At 51.6% G+C, this 19,127-nt stretch overlaps 2 protein-coding genes across 3 annotated transcripts in view; one reads left to right on the forward strand and one right to left on the reverse strand.

The window, feature by feature from the left end:
- The window catches only part of SMYD4 (SET and MYND domain containing 4), a 52,124-nt gene extending 45,318 nt beyond the window's left edge, over positions 1-6,806 (forward strand). For both annotated transcript variants that reach the window (XM_082707072.1, XM_082707071.1), the window contains exons 8-11: positions 2,264-2,396; positions 3,225-3,341; positions 3,552-3,675; positions 4,786-6,806. In XM_082707072.1, coding sequence (XP_082563198.1) covers positions 2,264-2,396; positions 3,225-3,341; positions 3,552-3,675; positions 4,786-4,921 — 510 coding nt within the window. In that variant the 3' untranslated portion in view covers positions 4,922-6,806. The remainder of the gene's footprint in view (positions 1-2,263; positions 2,397-3,224; positions 3,342-3,551; positions 3,676-4,785) is intronic.
- Positions 6,807-7,093: 287 nt separating this feature from the next.
- SERPINF1 (serpin family F member 1) lies at positions 7,094-18,760 on the reverse strand. The gene is made up of 9 exons (XM_082707171.1): positions 18,610-18,760; positions 15,725-15,803; positions 14,576-14,666; positions 12,199-12,397; positions 11,451-11,606; positions 10,628-10,831; positions 9,341-9,483; positions 7,942-8,152; positions 7,094-7,481 (listed from the first exon to the last, which is right to left on the reverse strand). Exons 3-9 carry the CDS (start codon positions 14,657-14,659, stop codon positions 7,222-7,224), a joined length of 1,257 nt encoding a protein of 418 aa, XP_082563297.1. The 5' UTR covers positions 14,660-14,666; positions 15,725-15,803; positions 18,610-18,760; the 3' UTR covers positions 7,094-7,221.
- Between the last annotated feature and the right edge of the window lie 367 nt (positions 18,761-19,127).

Below are 19,127 nucleotides of genomic sequence, written 5' to 3' on the forward strand. Positions count from 1 at the left end.
GGAACTGGTCTGTCATCCAGCCCGGAGGCCGTACATCTTTAGGAGAGGCTGAGAGCCGCAGTGTCTTCCCCTTCAGCCCATCTTGCCCGCACCTTTCCCCGGAACTACATGAGAGGCTGGCCCCCTGTGTCTTGCACATAACAGAAAATCCCCCCTGAACCAGTCTGGGGTTGGGAAGACCCTGAGAAGTTATTTGCCCAAGTAAATCACTGAAAGGTCCCAGGACGAGGATATTTCAGCTAACGACTTTTTTTTTTTTCCCCCACTTTCTTCTCTTATTGGGGAACACACACACGGGATAATCAGAGATCCAAGGGCTCAGATAATGCCACCAAGACCCAATTTCTCTCTGCCTCCCTCAATTCTGCTTTCTCGATTAGCCCAAACAGACTTCCTCTGGTGGTAGCAAAATATCCAGCCTCACAGCCTCTGGCTTGGGAGGCTAGGTGTGTGCCCCTCTAACAGCAGTCTGGGCAAAAATTTTATGGCATTTCATTTACCTGATACCCATGGCTGGTGGCTAATCAGACTCCCATCGTTTTCCTCCAGCCGTTTGGCCCAGAGGAATGGGTCAGATGCAAGCCACATGGCCACCCCCCTGGCCACCAGGCACTGGCTGTGGGAGGGTGGGAGAGGATCCCCATGAGAAATCACGTTGCCATTGCCAAATGAGGGTCGAGACACTGGCATTTAAAAAACAGCAAATGGGGCACCTCGGTGGTGTGGCTGGTTGAGCGTCCAACTCTTTATTTCAGCCCAGGTCACGATCTCAGGGTCCTAGGATCGAGCCCCAGTGTGGGGCTCCATGCTGGGCATGGAACCTGCTTCAGATTCTCTTTCTCCCTCTCTCTTTGCCCCTCTGCCCCAAAATAAATAAGTGAATAAATAAAAAATAGCCAAAGTCCACCTCAAAAATTTTCTCTGTTGAGGAGATGGTATTCTTTGGGGAGCCGTAAGTATATTGTAGAGCTGGTCGTGTTGTAAAGCTGAAGTTACAAACCTAAGATCAGATTTGGGAAGGCCTCTCCTGGCATCTCTTTCTATTGGTTTTCTTTTCTTTTTTTTTTTTTTTTAAGATTTTATTTATTTATTTGTCAGAGAGATCACAAGTAGGCAGAGAGACAGGCAAAGGCAGAGGAAGAAGCAGGCTCCCCGCCGAACAAGGAGCCCGATATAGGACTCAATCCCAGGACGCTGGGATCATGACCTGAGCTGAAGGCAGCCGCTTAACCAACTGAGCCACCCAGGCATTCCTAATATATATTTTTTTAAGATTTTATTTATTTGTCAGAGAGCGAGTGCACACACACAAGGAGGGTGAGTGGCAGGCAGAAGGAGAGGCAGGCAGAGGGAGAAACAGACACCCTGCTGAGCAAGAAGCTTGATGCAGGAATTGATCCCAGGACCCTGGGGTCATGACCTGATCCAAAAGCAGGCGCTTAACCGCCTGAGCCACCCAGGCGCCCCTATTTCTTTATTTTAGAGAGAGAGAAAACTAGTGGGAGGGGCAGAGGGAAAGGGAGAGAGAATGCCCAGCAGACTGCACTGAGCATGGAGCCCAATGCAGGTCACCAAAGAGTTGGATGCTTAACTGAATAAGCCACCCAGGCACCCCTGGCTTTTTCTTTTTCTTTCTTTCTTTTTTTTTTTTTTTTTTTTTTTTAATTTATTTGACAGAGAGAGATCACAAGTAGGCAGAGAGGCAGGCAGAGAGAGAGGAGGAAGCAGGCTCCCCGCTGAGCAGAAAGCCCGATGTGGGGCTCGATCCCAGGACCCTGGGATCATGACCTGAGCTGAAGGCAGAGGCTTTAACCCACTGAGCCACCCAGGCACCCCTTTTTTTTTTTTTTTTAATGGAAGTATCATTGGCACACAATGTCGCATTAATTTCAGGTGCATAACAGAGTGATTTCAATGACTCTATACTCTGATGGCTTCTTCATAATCACTGGAAATCTGTCCGTCATCCAAAGTTCTGGACCCATACAGACCCAAGAGAGGGGTATAGAGACGGAAGGAAACTCTAATCTGTGCCAGTTTAATTTTGGTTGCAAAAATTAAATCTCAGGGAGGAATCGCCTAGGGCTTTCACTAGAGTTGCTACGTCAAACCCAACTGAGTCAGGCTTTGGTCGTGGTGTATTATTAGGGCATCTCTTTGCCCCATAGGGTTGGAAGCTGCAGAGTGACCCTATAATGTAAAACACATGTGGTGTTGCTAACCGACGGGGGTACAGGAATAAAGACAAAACTGGCTTTCACAGGGAGGTGACGTTCTGAGCTGTGGCGGCACGTCCTGTATGGAATCGGTCAGCAGGGATCACCTCATCTCCCGGGTACAGGACCTTCAGCGGCAGGTTGGGGGGGCCCAGAAGCTTCTCGGAAACGGTCAATTAGGTGAGACTTGCTCCCTGCTTTGGTCCTCCAGCCCCTCCCTTTGTATTTATTCTGGGATCACCTTGGACTTGAGGATTCGCAGTGATGACTGAACAATTACATGTAATTATCCCCGTGCCAGCCACAAGATGGCTGCGCAGGCCAGTGAGACAGAGCCCGAACCGCCTGAGTTTGTGCTGTGTCCTTGTGAAGGGCCAGATGATTTAAGCTGTTGTTCTCTTGGGTAGCAGAGACCTTAAGTTCAAGTACCCCATGATGACTAAAGGGTTATCTCTGACATCCGTGATCTTTGTGCAGTTCCAGAAGTTCGGTGTCATTTATTTTAATTCCAGGGCCTAATGGCCTGATTTCCTAGAGAGATTGCTCTGCTCTCCTCAGAGCCTCCTCTCGTCTAGGGAGCAGTGGAGCCTGTGCCTAGAGGACAGAAGCATCCTGCTGTTTTCAGAGAGGCTTGTGGAACTCCACAAGCCTGCAAACTCTGTCTTAGAACTTGACGTCATAGAAATTTATTTACCCGACTTTGTGAAAGTTGACCTTAAACTTAGATATCTAAGTCAAGAGATAGGATGATCGTAAGTGGAATCTTGCCACTTGAAGTTGGAAACCCAGGATCCATGTGGGGAGGCCTCACCTCACACCTCTTCTGCTGAAAGAGAAGCTGTGAGAGAACAACAGCTTTATGGGAACAAACACTGTGGGTCTGTCACAACAAGGGGACACAGTGGGGTTTCCCCATTCGGCCCAGCCAGTATGGAACTTAAGAGCTGGGTTCTCGTTTCTAGGACTGGGTCTATGTAGTAACGAGGCCTCCTTCCTTTGCTTTGATAGAGCAAGCCATTCAGCTGTTGTTGGGGTGCCGACACGATGCCGAGAACTTCCTGTCACCAGAACACAGCGTGGTAGGCGAAATGGAGGATGCCCTGGCGCAGGCATACGCTGCCTTAGGTATGGCACGTGTCTGTCTTCATTTTCTGCTGCAAAGACCATGTGTGCCTCATGTGTTTGGTCCTGAGCCCAGCCTCATCTGGTTGGTCACCTCTCGGTCTTTGAGCTGAAGCGGTCCTCCCCTTCCACTGAGCTTTCCTCACCTTGAAAATGTTCATTGACAGTTGGCTGTGGTTCTCTTCTGGAACCAGATTTCTCTTTTCTCTGCAGGGGACTGGCAGAAGTCAGCTGCCCATCTGCAGAAGAGCCTCCAAGTGGTTGAGGCTCAGCATGGGCCATCCAGTGTTGAAATGGGCCACGAGCTCTTCAAACTGGCCCAGCTCTTTTTCAATGGGTAAGTCTTTCTCTGGTTTCCTAATGCCCTCTGGGCCACACACTTTTTTATTAGGCTCTTCAGCGTTCCTTTTCTCCTGTGGTGCTTTTAAGCACGTGGAAACTTCTCAATCTCCCCTTTAGGAAAACTCCTTTCCTTCTGTTTTGCTGATAAACTGGAAGCTCTAGAATTTCCTCCTGAGAGATACAGGGAAAGCTCTTAGCACTGAAGGACATTCCTAGGGAGCAGTTGCCATATGGCCCCACCACCCGCATCTTGGCGGCTCTCCTCAGCTTTCTGCTTCCTCACGCCTCCCTCACGCCCTTGTTCTCAGCACCTTTAACTCCAGGGGACCTTCCTTCCCCCATCCTGTTCCTCTTAAAGCAGTTGTTTTCAACCAGGAGTAATTTTGCCCCCAGGGGACATTTGGCAATGTCTGGAGACATTTTTGGTTATCATATCAAGGGCAGAGGCCAGAGATGCTGTTAAACATCCTGCAATGCACAGGACAGCCCCCCACAGCTAACAGTTATCCGGCCCAAAATATCAGTAGTGTCAAGGCAGAGAAACCCTGCTTTGAAGGTTTAAAGGAAAGAACAGTCTATGCGGATGTCATCCATTTTTGCCACTGAGATCATGGGGAGGCCCTATTTCTAGATGCAGCATTTCCTTCCAGCCTTGATAAAGCTGCCATTGGTGCACTTGAGGGCGAGGCAATGTTTGAAGCTCGATTCTAAGATTATGAATGATCTGTGGGCCTGACACCTGAGACGCAGAGGCCTCCCACTGGGTCAAGAGAACAGGGCTGCAGTCAGGTCTGGGGTGGGCTTGGTTACCTGAAGGTGAAGACTCCTGAGTAAACCCTGGGATAAATCCCGGATGGAACCCTTTGAGATTTGCCTGTTTCTCAGGACCTTAGAATCTTCATGCTTTCTCTCTTCACTTTGTTTTCAAACTCTGCCTTGCAGTGTGCTTGTGAAAGTCTCTCCCCTACCCTTCCTGAGTGTGAGATCCTTGAAGACAAACTGATCTTCGACAACTTTGTATACTTCACAGGGTGGGAGTAGGCGCTTGATTAATATTTGCTTGACTGAATGAGTGGATTCACTCCTTTTACCTCCTTCGGTTCAGGTTTGCGATCCCAGAAGCACTGAACACAATTGAGAGGGCCGAAAAGGTTCTGCTGGTGCACTATGGCCCTTGCAGTGACGAGATCCAGGAGCTACAGAAGATGAAATCTTGCTTATTGGACTCGCCACCCATCTAACTGGGGCCTTCAGTGTAGGATCCCAAGGTTTTCAGATAGTTAACCATCCTCCCGTAAAAACTCCCAGTTTCCAGAAAAGATGTAAAACTAGTGTCTGGAGAGCCTAAGCCCTTTAAAGGGATTTTAGCTGATCTGCAGGCATCTGGATGTTAGCCTGGGCTTTTGGCGAGACTCCACCTCACTAAATGATGATCGTCTGTTTCCCTGGAACATTCCTGTGGTTTCTAGTAGTAATGAAATGTTACGTACCACTCCAGTGGGCACTTATGCTCTTAGTAGTTGTGTTGTAATTGAAAAATAATTATTAAGCAAGAAATCACTGAGGCTCCTTACTTCCAGAGACACCATTTCGTGTGTGGTAGCTAGCTTTCTCGAATCCTTTGTTAAAACTAGTATGGTGTAAATTGTGAGTAGAGAAAGAAGTATGGGGCCACTTTATTGTTAGGCAGTCTCTTCCTGGGATGGCAACTCTAAATTTGTCTCCTACCAGTTTTCCAGTCTTTATTATCTGCCTCTCCTTCTGTACCCTTGGCAGACCTCCTGACCAAACACTAATACAATCAAGCTTATGATAATGACATGGGGGCCTCCTTTCTCCTGAAAAGAGACTCCCTTCTGCTGGACCTCCCCAGGCCAGGAAGGGAAATCCAACTGCAGGAGTCCTAAGCCACTTGGGGGTGTCTTCAGAAGGTGCCCCAGAGCACTGGCATTGCTGCTTATGGTTTCAGACTTGAGCAACAGAAGGGAGAGGTGATAGCTCTTTTCAGACTGGATGTGTAGAGCAGTAGTCTAGACTTCCATCCCGGCCAGAAGGCTGGGAGACACACTGTTTTGAAGCCAGGTTGCCGTGTCACGGTCTGGGACCAGGTGGGTCCAGTGAGTTAGTGGAAAGGAACATCAGGTTGACAACCTCCCTGCCCCAGTCTGCCCAGGAAGTCCCCACTGCTAGCCTCAGCCTTACAGTCAGGAAATGAATAGCCTCAAGATGTCTGGCAGGGGCTTTTCAGGAAACTTGAGTGTTTAGAACACAGCTTACATTCAAACATGTGAATGAAGGTCAGGCAGAAGCTCATTTAATTCTTCTTTCTACTCATTCCCTGTGGCAGGGTGCAGTGGCCAGTGAGGGTTTTTTTTTTTTTTCGTGGAGATAGATTTTTCTTGTTGAATATTTAGTCCTGAGGACAGTTCTATATTCTGTCCCAAACACTTGTCGTGTTTTGTGTTCCTAAAAAAAGGTCGTGTTATAGTCTGTAAAATAGGCATGCTCCCCTAAAATGAATGTGTTTAGAATTTTCACATGTCACATTCCCATTTTAGGTGTACTTGGGAGCTTTCCTTAAATGCTTTATGAAACATTTCCTTAAGTTACGACTTACCTCTCCTATCTGCCCATGTGTTAGCTTGTGTTGTCAGGTGATATTAGCTTGACTAGGGGGATAGCTGTGCTTGCATGAAAAGCTAAAGTTTTGGGGCGCCTGGGTGACTAGCCGGTTGGGCGTCTGCCTTCGGCTCAGGTCGCGATCCTGGGGTTAGGATCCAGCCCGGTGTCTGGCTTCCTGCTTGCCAGGGAGCCTGCTTCACTCTCTCCCTCTGCCTGCCGCTCCCTTTGCTTGTGCTCTTTCTGTCAAATGAATAAGTGAAAGCTTAAAATAAATAAGTAAAAATAAAAGCTAAAGTTCTGGGGGCATCTGGGGTGGTGCAGTCGGTTGAACAGCCGACTCTTGGTTTCGGCTCAGGACGTGGTCTCTGGGTCGTGAGATCAGGCCCCGAGTCAGGCTTCACGCTCAGCCTGACGTCTGCTTGAGATTCTGTCTCTCCCTCTGCCCCTCCTGCTCGTGCTCTGTCTCTCTTTCTCTAAAATAAAATAAATCTTAAAAAAAAAAAATACCCTAAGGTTTGATTTATTTAAGAGCATACCCCACTGATTGTGGGGATAGGAGATGCCCCCTTGGAGATTAGTGGCCCTAGTGCATAAACACTTCCACAGCAGAGACTCCGGCCCTGCATTATACCGTGACGATAACTATGAACTCTTTGAAGTGGTGACTTTCTGCAGAGTTTAGAGAGAGACCCAGGCTATAAGTATAGGACCAGCAGATCTCAAAAGGGCTATTTATCTTCATATTAAACTTAACAGAGCTCAAAACAGGAGGAGGAACAGGGCAACAAAGGTTAAGGATAAAGCACTTTATTGCAAAGTATACACTGAAACAACATGGGGGCAGGCTTCCTGTCATATGTTATCTGCCATCCCTCGAGGGTTTTGTTCTTCCAGGGTATTTGAACGTGAAACTACACCGTTAAATCCCCCGGGGGTCCAGAATTTTGCCTATGAAGAGAAGGGCCCCTGTGTCTGTGTCTCTCAGTACAAAGATGAAAGGTTGGTTAAGGTGATAGTCCAGGGGAAAGGTGAGGCGGGCAGGCTGGAGCCCTGGGCTGGGTGTGGTGCCTGCCCCATCCTCGTTCCACTCGAAGCCAGAGCGATGTTCCACTTGGGTAAGTTTAATAGGTTTGCCTGTGATCTTGCTAAAGTCAGGCGAATCAAACAAGGATTGCAGTTCTGCAGAAATTGAGAGAGATTTCCATTAAAACGCGGCCTTTACCCAGCACCCTTTTGCAAGAGTAGAGTCCTGGTTCTTAAATCCTGATTCTCAAGGAGGCAGGCAAGCTGGGAGTAGAACCCCACTTTGGACCTTCAGTGAGGTCTGTAGACCTCTGGGCTGGATAGTGTTCAAGTGACTTGCCCAAGAGCACTCAAAAACCAGCGAGTGAGGTTAAGACCAGAAACCAGCTCAACAGACCTGTGTTTTGAGAGGCAGTGTTCTGTTTCGAGATGTAGGGACTAAGGAATGCATCTGATAAGGGCAGTTCATGCCTCCCCTCCAGTGTTAGTAGAATTAAGGAATCATCCATGGCCTCCCCACAAAGCCACAGAGCCCTTGAGTGCTGCTTAGCAAGGCAGAAAGCTCAAAAAGCTCAACCCCACCCACCCCAATAGCAGAGTGGTCTGGCAGACATACTCATCTCCTGCAGGGACTTAGTGACTTCGCCTTCATAACTCAGCTTCAGCTTGGGAATGGTTAGGACTGCCTGAATAGTCTTCAGTTCTCGGTCTATGTCATGAATGAACTCAGAGGTGAGGCTCTCTTCTATCATGGTCAAGTTCTGGGTTACTTTCAGAGGCAGGAAGAAGATGATACTCATGCTGCCAGTCAGGGGCAGCTGGGCAATCTGAAACCACAGGGAGGGAGCACGTGGGTTAGTTCCTTGGACCTGGAGAGCCCAGGGCTAGACACACACACTCAAGCTGCCTTCTCCTCTCCTGCTGTGGGGTTCCTTGGCCGTGATTTCCCCAGCCCCTAATCTCTTTAACAACTGTCCTTCTTGGCCATTGCCTTCTGGCTACAAGATGTTTACTGAAGTTCCTTCAAAAAAACGTAGACTGTTGTCTTTTTTTACCTTAGCCCAATACCAACTGAAATTATGAGCTGAAAGAATTTTCTCCCAAAGATTGTCTGCCAGTAGTTACTGATCAGCTGTTATTTACAGAGCCCTGGACTAGAACAGGGGGTATTGAGCATAGGAACACAGAAGCAGTAATAAAATGGGTCTTTGGGGGCACCTGGGTGGCTCAGTTGTTTAAATGTCTGCCTTTGGCTCAGGTCACAATCCCAGGGTCCTGGGATTGAGTCCTGTGTCGGGCTCCCTGCTCAGCGGAGCGCCTGCTTCTCCCTCTCCCACTCCCCCTGCTCATGGTCTCTCTCTCTTTCTCAACAATAAAATCTTCTAAAAAATAAAATAAAATAAAATAAAATAAAATGGGTCTTTGGAGCAGAGGTTCTTAACCTTAGGTCTGTGGGACAGACAACATCAGGAGTCTTAACAGCCCCTGAACCCATATACAGAATATGTGTGTGCACAGACGGCATTTCTCTCAAGTGTTTTAGGCGTTTTGTCAGATTTCCAAAGAAAAAGGTTTAAGAACTACTGACTTAGAATTAAAGGATGTCAGGCTTGTGAAAGACTTAGAATGTCAGCCATTTAGGGTGTGTGACCATTTTTTTTTTTTAATTTGGCTTTGAATTCTAGAAATAAAAGTTCCCCCCAAAGAAAGAAAAAAAAGGAGAGGCAGACAAAGAAGGGGGGAAAGACAAGAAAACACCAGCATGTGATTTGCCCAGTCTTGTCCCATTTCACATTATCTGTTAATCCTTACAGCAAACCCTAGGAGGATGAGTTTCGAGACCCATCCTTCATTTTAAGAAGAAAGGCTCAGAAAAGCTATTGACTTGCTGAAAGCTACACAGCAGGCAGAATTTAGACAGCTGTCCCATCTCAAAGGTCAGCCTATTTCACTATATGCCATCCTGCCTGTCTCTGTCCTCCCCTCTGCCCACCGCTCATCCAGCCCCTACACACCTTGCAGTTGAGATCAGAGTCCAAGCCATAGCGTAAGATGGCCTTAGGGTCTGACATCATGGGGACTCTCACGGTCCTCTCCTCATCCAAGTGGAAATCCTGAAGGGAAGTCTTTCTGGAGTCAAACTTTGTTACCCACTGCCCTGAAATGAAACAAATGGGAGTACCCTGAGCCCCAGGAGACCAGACAGGCATTGGGACTGGGGCTGGGAGACCAAAGCCTATGGTTTAAAGGTGTCTGCCTAAAGGAATCGTAGAGGCCCTGACCCATCAGGGAACAGCTCTGTCTGAGAACGTGCAGGCCCGACTACAATAGGTCAAGGATCTGAATACCTTCCATATAGAGACTTGGGAGGAATTACTGATTTGACCATCTGGATCATACAAGTTCTATGATGGCCTGGGAGAAAAGTCAGCTGGTGTCTCCTTTCACAATGAGGTGTCTGGGGGACAGGATCAGAGGAGATCAGGCTGCAAGGGACCCCGACATCACCCCTCTGGGAAATCACTGAAGCCCAGAGGGGCAGAGGCACTGGCAGGTGCTCAAACAATGAGGTGGTAACCAAGCTCCCTACGTTGAAGTTGACTTTTTATATGCTGGCCTGTAATGGCTTCTCTCACTTTCCAGAGATCAGTGCTTCAAGTAGGGCCTCTCTCAAGGTCAGGGTCCCACTAGCTACTGCCTGATAGACAGAAGTTACAGAAAAGCATTTCAAGAAGAGGTTGCCCCAAATCCCACCCAAGTCTTCTCTGAATGGGGCCAGCTTCACACGGCCTGTGGAGGAGTCTCAGGCATGTCACCACAGCAGCCTGCTATGAGAGAACTAACGGTTTGCTGAATACTTGTGCCCTGGGCACAGGGCTCCGGCTGGTGTGAAGACACGAGGCAATGTAGACAGCCTCTGAAGTAAGTGTGTCATCCCGTGTCAGAGGTGAGGCCTGTGCAGGGCTTGATGCCAGGAAAGGCCCAGCTGGGCTTTGACCCTCATCTGACTCCAGCACGAATCTCACAGTGCCCACCCCCAAACAGGCCCCCGAGTGCTAGCACTTTCTTCTCCCTGCTAGGTAGGCTTTGTGCATGGTCTCTTAACACTTTGTAGACACACACCGCAGGTTTGCCTGGGCCCAGAAGACAAGCACAGAGCCTTCAGGCAGGTGCCTTCCCCAGGTCATCCTCTGGCTTCGCCTTTCAGTTCCTGCTGAGCTCTGTCTCTGACGTCCCCCCCTTCCCCAGCCCCTCTGACACCCACCCTCCACCCTTGGCCAAAAGAGAAGTGGAGCCCTCACCCTTGAAGTGAGCCACACCGAGGAGGAGAATGCTGACTCCACTGGGTATTTCCTGGGTGGACCTAGCGATTTTCCCTTTCATCTGGGCCTGCACCCAGTTGTTAACCTCCTGAAGGTCCAAGCGAGGGTTGCCAGTCAGGATTCTGGGCCTGGTGCCATAGGACTTCTCCAGTGGTGTGACAAAGCTGGATTTTATCCGCAGCTCTAGGAAGAGATGGAGTAGGGGTAAGTGTGCTCTGAGCTCCCAACCAGCATCTGCTCTGGGAGAGCGCGCCAGGCTGAGGTTCTGGTTTACCACTCAGCAGGCCCTGACTTCCTGCCTAGTGACTTCCCGTGACTTGCCCAGACTCCCCGCCAGCTTCCCCAGGCGCTGGGCAGGGAACAACAAATTTCACTCATTGCTGTTTCTCTTCAGGTTACCGCACTCCCCGGGCCCTCCCACCATCTTCTGCTTCCTCTTTCTGATCCCTTTTGAGCTCATGGGGCCTCTTCCTGCCCACCAGCACCAGGCCCAGCCTGGGCAGACGTGATCTAGTGTTTAGAAAGAAACACCCCGGGTGCCTGGGTGGCTCTGTTGGTTAAGCAACTGCCTTTGGCTCAGGTCATGATCCTGGAGTCCCGGGATCGGGTCCTGCATCAGGCTCTCTGCTCAGCGGGAAGTCTGCTTCTTCCTCTGAGCCTTCCCTCTCTCATACTCTCTCTCTCAAATAAATAAAATCTTAAAAAAAAAAAAAAAGGAGAAGAAAAGAAAAGAAACCGCCCACCACCATAGAGCATAGATCCCCAAATTCCTCCAGCATCCCAGGCTAGCAAGGTGACCCACTCCTTTCAAAGATGATCCGGGAAGCACTCTTGAAGTTCTTCTCAGGGGCAGTGACGGCGGCAAGGAGCTCCTTATAGGTGCCATGGATGTCCGGGTTGCTGATCAGGTCATAGTACAGGGCCCGGTGGATGGTGGATTCTGTCCGCTGTTCCGCTCCTGCCAGAGAGCGGGGTGGGAGACTTAATACCTGGCCACCAGGGCCCAGGTCAGGCCAGCTCCCGGGGTGGGACACCACGCTCTTGGTCTTCCACTGTTCATACTGGTGGCATTCTTGCTGGGCGAGAAATTCGAAGGCAGTGGAAGAAAAACAAGATTTTCCTCCAGCAGGTGAAGGCCATCAGGCCTAGAGAGAGTGACAAGGGCCAGAGGGAGGGTTCAAGCCCCCGTGCTTCTCTGGCCACAGCCCTTACCAGAAAGTTTGGTGGTCACCCGCTCATGACTCTCCCCATGCCCCCCCACGCCACCGGGAACTCAGCTGTGACCAAGTAAGGGCAAGGACCACCCCCGCTTGTAGGGGGTGGCACGCAGAAGCTTGTGTTAAGAACGGAGTGTCAAAGTCATCCCATCATCAGTAAGTGGTCGTGAGGCCATGTCCCCAAGTCAGCAGTGCTCTGCACCCTCCGCAGAGCTGGGGTCGGGGGTTGTAGGTACACGCAAAGGGACCCCAGTGGGCCGCTCTCTCACCACCTCTCTGCAGGGGCCACAGGCCACTCCAGGCACCCCAGGCTGTCCCCATCTGAAAACTCACCCAGCGAGAGCGCGGAGAGAGCGGTAGCCACACTGAGGGGGGATAGCAGCACGTTGGCAGCTGGGCTGAGGCCGGACCTCACGCGGTACAGGTCATACCCAAAGTTGGAGATGGCCGCTGCTAGCTTATTCACAGGGACCTTGAAGAAGGGGTCCTCCTCTTCCACGGGCACCCCTGTGGTGTCGGGAGCTGGGGCGTCCTGGATTTGAGTACAAGGACCATCAGAGATGAGCTGTGTGTGATGGGAACCCTTGTTGCTTTGAGTGGGATTGTCCTTCTGGCCCCTTAGAAATGTCCTGGCTGAGTACCCTACATGTAGCCTAATGTTAGAAGGAGAGTGTGATCCTGGATCCTGCCGGAGTTCTTGGCCGGGGACAGGCAGTCCCACATAGAAATTAGCTGACCAGGTTTAAACACTAGTGACCTGTGAGCCTCAGCCTGTGACATACTCAAAACGAGGGAGGAGGGATGCTTGGGTGGCTCATTTGGTTAACTGTCTGTCTTCGGCTCAGGTCATGATCTCGGGTCCTGGGATCGAGTCCTGCAGCAGGCTCTCTGCTCATCTGGGAGCCTGCTTCTCCCTCTGCCTGCTGGTCCCCCTGCTTGTGCACTCTCTCCCTCTCTCTCTGACAAATAAATAAGATCCTTTTAAAAAGAGAGAGAGAAAGAGAAGAGTGCCCTCCCTTCCAAGGAACCTTGCTCTCAGGCCAGAGCAAGCTGCCTGTCTTCCCCTTTGCTAACTGCTTCCAACTTTCTACCTGGACCCTCCTGTGATTCCCCCAACCCCAGTCCCATCTTTTATGGCCTCTGATCGCATAGCATCTCCTCCACAACTTTTCCCTAATCACCCCAAGCTGAAGGCCCGTTTTGGTTTCCTAAACTTTTTAGGGGATCAGCTCCCACTTACATATTAACCACCTACCATGTGCCAGACTGTGCTGGTTCTCTTCACTGGAGTCACTTCATTTCCTGCTTGTTGATCTATTTGATACCTCAAAAGACTGAGTTCCTTGAAGGCAAGATCTGAGTCCTTTATATTTCTGCCCCGTCCCAGCCCCTACAGAGCAGGTATTCAGTAGGTAAAAAGTAGGTGACTGGCCACGAGAGCCCTGCAAGGGTAGTTTTGGTTTCTCTTTAAGGATTATTTATTTGTGGGATGCCTGGGTGGCTCAGTGGGTCAAATCCTCTGCTTTTGGCCCAGGACATGATCCCAGGGTCCTGGGATCGAGCCCCACATCAGGCTCTGTGCTCAGCAGGGATCCTGCTTCCTCCTCTCTCTCTGCCTGCCTCTCTGCCTACTTGGGATCTCTGTCTATCAAATAAATAAATAAAATCTTTTTTTTCTTTAAGAGTATTTATTTGAGAGAGAGAAGGCGAGCGCACGTGCGCACTCAAACAGGGGAAGAGCCAGAGGGAGAACAGGGAGCCCATGCGGGGACTTGATCTCAGGACCCCAAGACCTAAGCCAAAGGTAGAGACTTAACCTACTGAGCCACCCAAGTCCCCCTGGATAGGTATTTTTAATCCCATTTTACAGATAAGAAAGAGACTCAGGGGGCGCCTGGGTGGCTCAGTTGTTGAGCATCTGCGCTCAGCTCTCGTCATGGTCTCAAGAGTCCTGGCATCAAGCCCCACATCGGGCTCGCTGCTCAGCAGGAAGCCTGCTTCTCCCTCTCCCACTCCCCCTGCTTGTGTTCCCTCTTTTACTGTTTCTCTTCTGAAATATAAACAAATAAAATCTTTAAAAAAGAAATTTAAAAAGAAGAAAGGAGGAAAGGAAGGAAGGAAAGAAGGGGGGGAGGGAGGAAGAAACGGACTCATTTCAAAGTGACTTGTCTACAGTAACAAAGCTAAGAAGTGAGAGGCAGAGCCAGAACTCTCGACCACGTCCAGGACTCCAGCCAGTAGCCCGGGCTGCCCTGGGCCCTCACTGCCCCTTAGCCTGAGATTCTCAGCATCGGTCTCCACAGTCTGACCGTGCTTCCTCCGGACAGCAAAGGGACCTTTCTGCACGCTTACATCTCCGCTGCACTCTGGTTGCTATCGGAACAAATATCCAGGACCACCATCCTGTCAGTGAGACCCACGAGTGCCCCAAGGTAGTGAGAAAAGGTCTTCGCTGAAAGGGATACCCCCAGGCTTGCTAGACTGCCTTCACTTTTCACCTTCTGGGATCTTATTTCTGTCTCCGCTGTGTTACCCCGAAAGGCAAGGTGAGATGTTTTCTGTCTGTTTTGCTGAAGGAGAAATCCAGGCCTTATCTACACAGGAAGGCCAGAGTCTGGCCTGGAACCGGGATGTCTGCCCCATCCCCCTTGCTGCCTGCTAAGGAGGGGTGGGGATTGCCCACACCTCGCCTCGCACCAACCCCGCTGACCTCCTGGGGGCTGCCCGCGCTGTCCTGGCAGCTGCTGTGCGCGAGGAGGGCTCCAGTCCAGAGGAGAAGCACGAGGGCCTGCATCCTGAGCCTGCAAGAAAAGAGGGAGTGGGCTGTCCCCCTCACCCACCGCCTGCTCCGCCAGCCACCCTGAGTGGGGCACAGGAGCTTGCCAGGATGAGGCACCTTAACTCCGACCTCCCCAGGCTGGAAGCAGACCTTCAACTTGACGATCCCTCCCTCTGAGTGCCTTGCCACCCCTCCACCTGCCTCATGGCCTACAGCCCCAGGATGAGTCTGTGCTTTTGTCCCCCTGTATGTGTCAGGAGATCTGGGGGCCTCAAGCCCCAGGGTCATGGACTCTGGGGACATGGAGAACCAGCAGTGGGCTCCTCTGTGTGGCTGTGGCCTAGCAGAAATGCAAAGCACGGCTCTTCTCTGGAGACACAGGACCAGCTCATGATACAGAATTTGGGGTAATGTCAGAATGGGACAGAATCTAGTTCCCATAGGTAGAATTACAGAAGGGAGGCATCTGTTCCAGCTCCTCGCCATCTCCAGGAAGTTCTCAGACCCTGTCCTCGAATTACTCTGGTCTAGAACCTGTGGCCTCATAAGGGACTCATTCCCTTCAGAGATAGTTCTCTATGGAGAGTTCTTACTCTCCTGCTAAGGAGCACTGGGTCTAGGGGCCAAGAGCCTGGGTTCAAATCTCAATTCTGTGTCTTAATAGCTCTCTTGAGAACTCACAGCATCTTCTCTTGCAAAATGGAAACCAGATAGTTCTTGATATGAGCAATAAATCAGGTCACATCTCCAAAGAAATGAACAGCACAAAGGCAGGTGAGCTCTGCAGTGATCCTAGAGCTAAAAATGTGTCTCCCTACACCTGGGACCCCAGGGCCCCCCTTCTCTCCTAGGGAGCCAGATCCTCTGCCCCCTACTAGCTCAAAAATAGCTCTTAAACCCTCGGAGCTTTCTTTCCTTCAGGTTAAACAACCCCAGGACCCTTCACATCCCCAGCAGCGGCCTCTTCCAACCAGTTCCCTCTAGCCCCTGAACCACAAGGGAAAAGGGAAATCTGGGGGTAGAGTTCAGGGCTCCATGTCTGCCACCATCCCTCAGCCTCCTGCATGTCCATGAACTCACCCCTTGGAGTTAGGATGTGGGGTGCGAGGGGATGAAGGCAGCTGGGAGGTCCCGCAGATAGGATCTTCCAAGGGACCTTCTGTTTAAAAAGTGGGACAAGATCTCAGTAACTAGGACCTTCGGTTGGTCCCTGTCTCGCCCCCACCACCACCCATATTGCCAGATCACCAATTTATAACATCTGTGTTCCCTGACCCTCACCTGCCCTATGCACACGCACGGACACACTGGCCAAGGCTCTCCGGCACGTTCACGGTCATCATTCCTATGCCCATCAATACCTTCCCACACGCGCAACACGCATACTTTTCTGACTTCTCAGAGCAAATAGGAAAGTTGGGAGTGGGATGTGTGATTTTTGGTGGAAGTCCTTAGAATCAAGCCAGATAATCCACTGGACAACACTGGAGAGATGAAAGGCAACGAAAGAAGGGACCACCTTTCAGAGTTTGCTCAGTCTGTGGCTGGACTGCAAGTGGGAAGTAGCCCAGCTTTCTTCTCAAACCCTGATCTGGAGCTTGTGTCCCAGAGCGAGTCCCACAGACCCCAAGTCCTCACCCAGCTACTCTCCTGCCCAGCTGCCCCTGGAGCTCAGAGAGAACCTCCCGTTGAGCCACGAGGACAAGATTTCTTTGATACCAGCTAGAGACCCGAAACACCAGACAGTCTCACAACTGCTCTCTCCGCCCTCCCTGCCGCACCCCAGAGCTAGGAGGAGTCTTCTTGCCTGAGCCCCAGCAGACTGGTGTATCAGAGACCACAAAATTCCCTGAGATTTCTAGGCGGCAAGGGTATAGGAAATGCTATTACCCCTAGCACCTCTGGCCCCGGTAGGGAGCTGAGACAGGAGGGACACGGGGCTCAGCCTGGCATAGTGTTTAAGAAAACCAAGTTCATGGGGCGCCTGGGTGGCTCAGTGGGTTAAAGCCTCTGCCTTCAGCTCAGGTCATGATCCCAGGGTCCTGAGATCAAGCCCTGCATCGGGCTCTCTGCTTAGCAGGGAGCCTGCTTCCCTTCCTCTCTCTCTCTGCCTGCCTCTCTGCCTACTTGTGATCTCTGTCTGTCAAATAAATAAATAAAATCTTTTAAAAAAAAAATGAAAACCAAGTTCACAGTTCAAATGCGCTTGGAGGTCAAACCTTCTCTGTAGGAGTCCTCACAGAGTCAGTGCAAGCCCCAGGTTGTGGGATCATGGTCCCCATGTTGGGGGACTGAGGACTAAAGATAAGATGAGGGACCCTGGCCATGAAAAGCACATGCGTCCCCAGCTGGCCCACAGCCAGTCGCTGGGACAGGTAGTATTTTCATGGCCTCTGAATCCTCCACCTCCCCACCCTAAGGATGGAGGAAGAGGAGTGATTATGGAGAGCCCCCCAAAAGGGCCCTGGGAGGGCAGAGAGTCAGAATCTACTTGGGGTTGGGGGTCCCTCTGAGCCCACTCGATGCCCTGTCCAAGGTGATTGATTGTTCTGTAGCCTGAGGGCAGGCAGCCACCGCCTGGCCAGGGACACAGGGACACTCATGCCATCCGTCCAAAGGGCAGTATCTAAGCCAGACTCCGGTCCCCCTAGGAGTGGGAGGGCATGGGGAGGAGGTAGATATTCTCTCTGCTGGGCCAAGGTCAGGCTTTCCTTTCTGCCGCATTTACCAAAATCAGGAGACCCTGGGATTTTGTGATCTTGCATTCCAGCTGGGCGGATAAACTTGAGCCAATACATGTGTTTCAGATTAAATCCAGTTGTGAGACAAACACCATCCCTCCTCCTCCTCCTTCCAGCACCACACAGCCTAAAGCCACATGGCAGTGGACCTCCTGGGCAGTGCAGGGAAGGACACCGCCCTCCCTCCTGGCTTTGGAAGGGCGGACCCGGGCGTGCCCTCCAGGCCCACTACCTTGGCGACCCTGCCGGTCCCCAGGCAGCGTTCCTTCTCGAGTCTTGGAACCTGAGTGAGTGAGGCCAGGGGAACCCATGAGTTTCACTCTGCACACCCCAGGAGGACCGGCCCTAGAAGCAGACCTCCCTGGCCCCCTTGGCCTCCCACCCTCAGCCCAGGGGCTGTACTCCTGGTGGACGGGCCTGGGCCAGACGATGATGGGGTTTCTGCGAAGCCTGTGGCTTTTATGGGGCCCAGCCCCTCCCCTTGCTGTGGCTTACCCCCAGGAGCAGAAAGAGTGCGGGCAGCCATCCTCTCCAGCACGGGCCACAGGCCCCCAAACCCCCCACACAGGCTGCACTAAATAGCAGTCATTGTTTGCCAACGGCCAAAGCCCATAGATCTCCCAGTGTTCACTGGCAACTAATTTGGCCAAAGAGAAGAGGTGGGTGCTGGATCAAAGGGCCCAGGTGTCCTCCCTTCCAGTCTTCTGCAGGACTCAACAGGCTAGTAGTGGCTTGGCTTGGAAATCAGCACCAGCTGAACTTGAAAAAGAAGCAGGGAGCTGAGCCCAAGCCAAGGCTGGACTGGGTGAGGGGAGCAGGCTGCCTCCTAACTGCCCCAGGGAAGCCCCTTCCTTGGGGGAGGGGGCACGGGGGCCACAGAGCCCCTCTGAGGTGCTGCTCAGAACTAGCCTGCAGCTATGTCCTCTGCCCCTTCCCACCAAAGCCCTCCCCATGGCTACCCACCCACTTCATTCAAAAGTCTTCCCAGCCTCTCTTCCCAGTGGGGCTTGGGGAAAAGTGGGCCCTGGGCCTTTGAGCCCCAACTCCCTCTGCCCTCTCTCATCCTCTCACCCCGGGGCCCAAGCAGCAGGGGCCACTGTCCCCCCACCTCCTCTCCCTTGCATCCCTCTTTGCTGATCTCTGGAGTCTCCTGCCTCCCCCAGCCCAGGGGACCCTCTCCAGTCTTGCCCTGATGCTCTCACACCGGAGGGGGAGCTGCTTTACCTGTGAGTGTGCCGCAGTTGCCACCGGCCTAGGTCTGTCTGCACACTGAGGGGCTCCAGCAAATACCCAGAGCTTTTGCAGCGCCTCCCAGTCCAGAGCCCAGCAAGCTTCAGATTACAGCTACTCCTTTCTTAAAGCGACCTGCACTCAATTCAGATTCTGTGATTGCATCATTGCCTGATGTTAACTTTTACCCACTGCTGCCCTTCCACCCCACACCCCCAACACACACACACACACACACACACACACACACACACAGGGCAGACCTTCCTCCAGGGCCCTGGCCTGCCTCCTGCCTGAGGTCCCACCCCCAGAGGGCACCCTGGCCCACTTGGGTGGGAGACAGGGCTGAGGAACAGTCCTCTGGAGGAAGCCTGGAAAGCAGGCCAGACCAGAGCAAACCCCGCTGCTGTGCTGGGACTCTAGATTTTCCTGGTCCTTGGCTCTGACTCTAACTGGGAGTTGGAGAAGACAATTCTCGTGGCTTTCCTTGGCTGAAAAAGGAAGGGAAGAGA

This window comes from Mustela nivalis (genome assembly GCF_964662115.1).
Source record: "Mustela nivalis genome assembly, chromosome: 17".
Taxonomy (NCBI): domain Eukaryota; kingdom Metazoa; phylum Chordata; class Mammalia; order Carnivora; family Mustelidae; genus Mustela; species Mustela nivalis.